The sequence below is a fragment of the Onychostruthus taczanowskii genome, unplaced genomic scaffold, assembly GCF_017590055.1.
Source record: "Onychostruthus taczanowskii isolate IOZ18803 unplaced genomic scaffold, ASM1759005v1 scaffold3, whole genome shotgun sequence".
Taxonomy (NCBI): domain Eukaryota; kingdom Metazoa; phylum Chordata; class Aves; order Passeriformes; family Passeridae; genus Onychostruthus; species Onychostruthus taczanowskii.
Genome location: NW_024500349.1, coordinates 777,574 through 785,064, shown reverse-complemented (window position 1 = coordinate 785,064; position 7,491 = coordinate 777,574). Strand labels below are relative to the sequence as shown.

The window sequence follows — 7,491 nt, the reverse complement described above, 5'->3', positions numbered from 1 at the left end:
ATCCCGCATTCCTCATCCAGATCCACACCCTCACCCCGCGTCGGCACCCGGGTCCGCCGCCGGGACGCGCCTCCGCCTTGGACGGTGCGGGGTGGCCCCGAGGGCGCGGGGCTGCGGCGGGGGCAGCGCGGGGAGCCCGCACCGCCGGCCCCGGGCAGAGCCGAGAGGCGCCGCCGGGGCGGGGGGCGGGGGCTGCTCGCCGGGGCGGGGGCTGTCACGGGGCTGGGACGATAAAACGGGGGGTAATTGCATTTAGGCAAATGAGGCTGTCTCGGCCCTCCCCGTCTCCAGGCATATAAAGTGGGGAGCGCTCCGCGGCCGGCCAATGCGCTCGGAGAGCAGCGCTCGCCCTCCCGCTGCAGACGGTGCGTGCGCTGCGGGAGCCCGGCCGGCCGTGCCTGTGTGCGGGGGGTCCGCTTGTCCTGCGGCTGTGAGGGGCGTGTGTGTGTACTCCTTTGTCCCGGTCTGTATGTGTGTTCCTCTCTTGGGGGGGGGGGGGGGGGGGGGGGTGCCTATTCGTGCTTGTGTGCCCGCACGTGCGTGCCTGGATGTGCCAGCATGTTTTTGTGCCTGTCCTTATGTGTCTGGGTGTGCAAAGGGGTGAGTGTGTATGTACCTCTGGACACATGTGTCTCTGTGGTTGTATGTGTGGACAGCTACGTTCCTGCGCGGGTGTGAGCATTTAAGGTGTGTAGCTCTTTGCATGAGCTCGTGAGTGGATGCATGTGTACCTGGATGTGTGTCTGAGGGGGATGTATCTGTTCGCGTGTGTGTATTTGGGAATGTGCGAATCCTAGATGTGCATAGACGTGTGAGGGTGTGTTGAAGTCTTCCCCGGTAAGTGCGTGTGAAGGGGCACCGCTGGCTGTGTGTGGCTGTGTGTCTGTCTGTGTGCTGGGGGGCACACCGAGCTGTGTGCCGCTGTGACGGCTGTGGGGTGTGTGTCTCTCCAGAGGGGTGTGCAGCAGTCGGGGCGGGGTGCCGGTGTACCTGGGCGCTGTGGGGCTGTACGTGTGTCCGCAGCTGTGCCCGCCGGCTGTGTGTCTGCCCGCTGGCTGTGCCCGCTGGCTGTGTCAGCCGCGCAGAGCTGAGCGCGGCTGCCGCGGCTCCAACCTCTGCCCCCGCAGGACGTCGAGGCGGCGATGAGGCTCCCGCTGGCTTTCGCCGTGCTCCTCCTGGCCTCGTCACAGGCGTTGGGCGAGGAGATGGGAGCCAGCGACGACCTCAGCTACTGGTCCGACTGGTCCGACGGTGAGCAGGCGAAGGTGAGCCCCGCGGGGCGCGGAGCCGGGGGCTCTGTGCCGGGCCCTGCCCCGGCCGGGCCGAGTGGGGTCCGCTCTGAGCGCCGCCCGCTGTCGCCCCGCAGGAGGAGCTGCCGCTGCCCCTGGAGCACTTTCTGCAGAGGATGGCCCGGAGACCCCGGCCCCAGCAGTTCTTCGGCCTCATGGGCAAGCGGGATGCCGGTGAGCGGGGCGGGGGGCTGCTCACGCCGCTTCTCCAGTGCCTGCCCAAACCTTACACGGTTATCGCTCGGGATTAATGTGTTACATCTCTTTTTTAGGCTGCCAAGCGGGTACTTTGGGTTTAGGCTTTTTTGCTTTGTTGTTTCTTTCAAGTTTTATGTGAGATAAACTCACTGATTGGAAAAGAGAGGGCTTAAAAGTCTTAAGTGTGTACCTGTTACAACACGTAAATCTCAGTAAGGGATGGCATGATAATTCATAGGTCAGCATACATGCCACTGAATCACCAAAGTGTGGAAACTGGTTGAATATACAATTATTGTCATGTTTTCTACTCAAGCAAAAACTGATCTAAGAAATTGGAACTAAACTAATCTAAATTGTGTGGGTTAAGCTAAAACAAGTTTTTAGTCTCTTCAGAGAGAAATGCAGTTGTAAACCATCACCCTCATTTCCTTAAGTGGAATATGCATAGGTTAGTTTTTGTATTTGATTTTTCAAAGCATTGCAGTAGCATCATATGTATATGCCAATCTTTTTTAACATCATTTTTTCTCTTTTTTTCCTCTTTCCTTTCCTCTTCCAATCAGGATATGGCCAGATCTCTCACAAAAGTAAGTTCAAAAAATACAAATAAGTATTTAAGTAATCATTAGAAGATATTCAAATAAGTAATCATTAGAAGATATTCAAATAGAGAATAGTGTATTTGACAGGATTATTTAGAAGGCGACTGGTTTCAGCTAGGGACTGGCAGCACCACTGGTGGAGAAATGATCTATTAAAGAATTGAAACCTCCCCTTCAGTGCCACTGTGAGCCTGTATCTCATCTGAGCTGCTGCAAGCTTTGAGATTTCAATCCATATTAATGTGCGGATGTTGCAGCTCTCTCTTATTTCCCAAGGGGGGATTTTGTAAGCCTTTCTCATTGGCAAGCCAGGCTTACTGCCAGACTCTGAGAGGAGCAATTAAGATGGCAAAATCTGGAAAATTAGAATAATGAATTCCCAAGTCCCCAAGAACGCTTTCATGGGAGCGCCCATGTCCTCACATGCAAGATACTGCATTTGTGCTCTCAGCACTGGCTGAGAATCAGACTCCTGCTCACAGGAGGGGCTGGTTGATGATGCGCTGCCATATGAAGAGCCATATCTTGCCCCCTAGTAAGTGTGCCTTGCTCTGCTTCTGTGTAACACCAAGCAGGAGATGCTATCAGACTGCGGTGTTACCTTGCTCTGCACAGTGGTAGTTTTATTTTCTCAAATTATCTCATGATGTTTAAAGAGAAACTGGAAGATTCACAGATCTTATATTCTGTGAAACTTCCCCTGTCCACAGAGGTCAGCAACTGTTCCAGTATTCTATTAACCACAAGATGCTTTCTCTGGGGTTATGTATTGGAAGACCAAATAGAGTCTGATACAAAGCTCATGCCAAATTACCATCTGACTAAAGTAAAAAAAATATAGTTTTCTGAAACTGCTTCAGCTTGAATTAATATATGTGAATTCTGAGTATCTTGCTTTGTGTATGAATTCACCAAGCAAAATTCTTTCCAAAGAGGAACTTCTACATTTTACTCAAAAACCAGTTCAGATAAAGAAGAATAGTTCATTTTCCTTCCTTGTCTGAAACTACAGCTACTACTATAACCTGATAAGTATTGTAGGCCTAAACTTGGAGTAATTTATCCTCTACACTTCCAGTGTCTTGAGAATTACTAAAGGGACAGGTAGGTAATACCTGAACTTATAAATATTCCAAATTGAGCCAGACTCTCTAGCTCAGACGTGTCCAGACATAGAGTGCCATTGGCTTCCTCTACAGTAAGGGCTCCACCTGACCTCTGAGGGAGGATTTTCTTCCACATTACAGAAATAAAACAACAACAGGTAGAAGAGATGCACCACACAGATGCAGGCTATACCAAGACACTGCCTTCTTGTGCATTTGCTCAGATCAGTAGGAATTGTACTGGGAGAGAAATAAGGTTTGTACTGTTAGCGGGCATTGGTTTTCCATTATACTTAAAAAAACCCCCAAAACCAAAGGTCTATCTGAGCTAATGAGAAGATATCCACTAACTGGCCCATGCCTTGGTCTATCCTGTTTAGTCTGATCAGTCAGACTGCTGTTTGTTCTCTGTTGTCTGAGAGTGATATGAACAACTGGTCTGTGACACAAACAGTTTCGGACCCGGTCTTCTTTCCTTGCAAGAACCTGTTATTTTAAAAGCCTGCCTAGTTAAAATGTATTAAAACACCCCTAAATATATTTTTTCAGGGCATAAAACAGACTCCTTTGTTGGACTTATGGGCAAAAGATCTTTAAATTCTGGTATGTATTTGACTAAATCTGATACTTGGTGACATACAGCCTCTTCATTCTGTTGCCTCTTTGTTCTCTCCCAGCGGATGGAAGAAGCAGTTTCCATGTAGTGTAGTTACAGAGCTGTCTGAAAAGGAATCAGGATTTTCTTTGTTACCCAAGATATTTCAGAGTTCACTTCAGTGCTTGAAATGACCAGGCTGATCTGAGCTGCAGGAAATTTAGGTAGAATTCCCCAGAGCACTTTCACGACTGTCCTGTCCTTGCATGTTCTGCTAGTCCCCAAAGTGCTATTAAAACAAAACACCTAAATTTTAATGAGATATCAAGAAAAATTTGGAGGCTGAAAATGCAAGGGTCACTTAACTTGTGGTCTAAATCCAGATCTCATCAGGTAAAAGGATATCTTCTCTGGAGACCTTTATTCCTAAGATTTGGAGCAGAAGGTGAAAGAACAGAACTTTGCCATTAACACCTTCTCATTCTGCAGATGAGGCTGTTTAACATTCACAGTCTCTATCAGCTTTTGACTTCACTTAAAGCATTTTAAACTCTGAATGGGTACTGTGAATTTATTTTCCCACAGTGTCCATACAGGGCAGAATTCTCGTCTCCCCTTGTGTGCAGACCCCCTGTGGGAAACTGGAGACTCCCCATTAGCTCTACCTTCCTTCCCTGTGCTCTAGGGCTGCTCTGAGGAAATCCCTCACTGTGAACCATAAAGTATCATTTGATTCTCCAGGATAAGAATTAAAAAAATAAAAAACCTAATATGTATTTCATGTCTCTGAAATAGTTCTCACTGTTTTGTTAAATGGATGATAAAAGTTAAATTACTAGCTGACACCTTTACATTATGTGGATACATGCTGTGATCTATATTCTGCAATTATGGTTGTCAGTAACTTTTATTTTCAATTAAACTCCCTGCAAGACTAGTAATATTGCTCTCTGCATTATTTTGCAAATTGCTACATATCATGAATAATTTTGTACAATTTTCTGCAGTGGCAATAGCTATTAAATGCATAATACCTGTAAATATATCTGCTATCACAAAAGTAAATAGCCTGTAAGTAATAAATTTGGGTTGGTTTCCACTGGGATTACATTTACATTAATATGAGAATGTAAAATACAGAAAATGTTTTAAAAAATGCAAAGATGTTATTGCCCTAATTTCTAAATTGCTGGTATAGTCAGGATACTGTTGTGTGGTATTTCTGACAAAAGGGAATAATGATGTTTTACTCTGTTGGGCTATGTAACACCTGTCTGACAGGTAAAACTAGAATTCACGGCTTTTCTGCCTCCGCAGGGAGGCTTGAGGGGGAAATGATAAGAAGTTTTTTCTGCTCCACCAGAGAAGATGGGTCCTAAGGACTGTATAACCAAAGCAAGATCAGGAATAGTAAGTGTTAGGACTACCCTCACATTTCCCTTTTGGAAGGTATTTAACTGGGCAGGACCTTTACCCCGTGCTGTGGTTTTCTTCTGCAGAAAGCCCTGAGCTCCCTGGTAATGGGCAGGAATTCCTGCTGTCCCTGCGGGAGCAAGCACATTGCTGATTTACAGCCTCAGGTGCCAAAGCAGGGTAAGGGGATGCTGATGTCTCCGTCCCTGGTTTGGGGACAGCCTTGCTCAAGAAGGCTCCCTGGATTTTACTCTCATTTTAAATGAGCAAGAAGGAGAGATCTTCCACTACTAAACATAAAAGACTATTTTAGCCTGCAGCTTGTCAGCATGGTAGTCTGAGTACGTCTGAGGAGCTTCTCCTGCCACAGTGTACAGTAAAATTGTCCCTGTGTGCAGGGCTTGTGGACAGGGAGAGTTTCAAAGCGCTGGCAAAGAGCTGACTGCACAGGAATGGAGGTGGATATGTCTGTGCAGAAACCCTCTACCACAAATTGGCCTGAATGCTTAGATCCCAGCAGTTAGATGAATTCCTGGGAGGTAAAGGGGCTCTGAGGTAATGGTGCTTCAAGCAGCTCAGGAGACAAGAGGTGGAAAACACTGCTCAGACCTTCAGCCCTCTGGAGGACTGTGTAGTCTGAGGGGTAAAACCAAACCAGAGCAGCTCAGGGATGGGCCAGGAGCCCTGGTCTCTGTTCCAAACATGCCATGGGTGCCTGCTGGTGCCAGCTGGCTGCAGGTCTCTGACACTTCTTGTGCTTGCTGGTGTTCATGCAAGGCTGTACCCTGTGCTTCAATCTGCTTCGTTTTTTGCAGGGTCCTCTGAAGGGAGCATAGCACAGAATTACGAACGGAGGCGTAAATGAGACGTTCCCATGCGTTATTTATTAAACTTCATTTGTTCTAATGGCCAATGCAGTGTAATATAAACTAACCACTGTATGAAATAATTATTTATTTAATAACTGAAGGGGTTTGGTTTTTTTGAGTTGTACATTCAATAAAAGCATTATTTTTCATATTGTGGCAGTGACACGTGTTGTGTAGGTGTGCTGTGGTTCTGAAAGGACCAGCAACCCTGGTGATGTCTCACAACAAAGCACATGTTTGAAATGACCTGTAGAGTCATGTTTACTAAACAAGCAAGTATTCTTTTGTTCATTGAAAGCGAGTCTATCGGCTTCACAGCTAGTGCAGAACAGAACTGATGTTCAGTCTAGTGCCTCAATTTGTTTTCATGGTTTATTATGCACTGTAATTTCTGTATGAAAAAATATATTTGTATCATTGCAGCATGTTTTATGTTCTGTGATTATGCATCAATATATTTTAAAAAAGGGGATGGGTAATGTTTGAATGGGAATCCAAGGTCTTCATTTCGTAGTTTGAAATTTTATGATAGTAACATTTTAAATAAAAACTACTCTGGGGCTTTTGCAACATACTTCCTTTGGTGATAGTGGTGGAGTTATTTCCCATGTTGGTCTGGAATGAGAAATAGCAACAGTGGTCTCAGACTGGAAAGAAATATCAAATTACTTTTTTTTGCAGGGAGGCTGTGAACCTCTCATGTGTGTTTGGCGAAGGTTTGAGGGATTTGGAGATAGGAGTTCCAGGGATTGCTCCAGGTCACACAAGGTGCCAACCCTTCTAAACCTGATGGAAATTAGGAAGCATGTTTACTGAATGGAGAGAGCAGGATCTATCCCCAGCTCCAATAATTTGCTGTGGAATTAATCCAATGTTGTAGATTTATTACTTGAAAGCCAAGCTCTTAATAAGTTCTATCCCTCGATTCACAATAAAAGCACCTGTGGGTGTGAATCCATGCAATATAAAAGAAAAAAATGTGACTGTAATTATCTTTTTAATTAAAATATCTGATTGCAACATATCTAGGATAGCCTGAAATGCTACATCCATCTCAGCAGACGCCAAGGCATCTGGAGTTCTGTCCTCTTTCCCCCTGCTATGAGCTATACTTCTCTGATGCTATGATGCAAACTTTCATTGCAGATGAATCACCAATAAAAGCAGTCAGTGTATACAAACTAAATTTAAAACTAAGTAACACAAAGGGATTCACTGCTTGTTGTTTTCCATTTTGGAAACGAACTCATACACCTCCATTTTCAAGGTTACCTGAGAAATCATCACAACTACCCCCATTAGGAGCAGGTGGGTGCTGGACCTCACTCCTTCTGGGTTAGAAGCAGCACCCAAGCCTGCCCATGCTTAAAACAGATCCCACTTTCAGCTGGCTAGAAGCCAGCTCTAGCAAGGTGG

General features: G+C 45.9%; 1 protein-coding gene across 2 annotated transcripts; it reads left to right on the top strand.

The window, feature by feature from the left end:
- The first annotated feature begins 326 nt into the window (after positions 1-326).
- TAC1 (tachykinin precursor 1) lies at positions 327-6,649 on the top strand. 2 transcript variants are annotated; one of them, XM_041408662.1, is made up of 6 exons: positions 327-365; positions 1,128-1,265; positions 1,367-1,463; positions 2,054-2,077; positions 3,748-3,801; positions 6,022-6,649. In XM_041408662.1, exons 2-6 carry the CDS (start codon positions 1,143-1,145, stop codon positions 6,069-6,071), a joined length of 348 nt encoding a protein of 115 aa, XP_041264596.1. In that variant the 5' UTR covers positions 327-365; positions 1,128-1,142; the 3' UTR covers positions 6,072-6,649. The 2 variants fall into 2 exon arrangements, with proteins under 2 accessions (XP_041264596.1, XP_041264597.1); XM_041408663.1 differs by lacking the exon at positions 3,748-3,801 and having other exon boundaries at positions 331-365.
- The last annotated feature ends 842 nt before the right edge of the window (positions 6,650-7,491 follow it).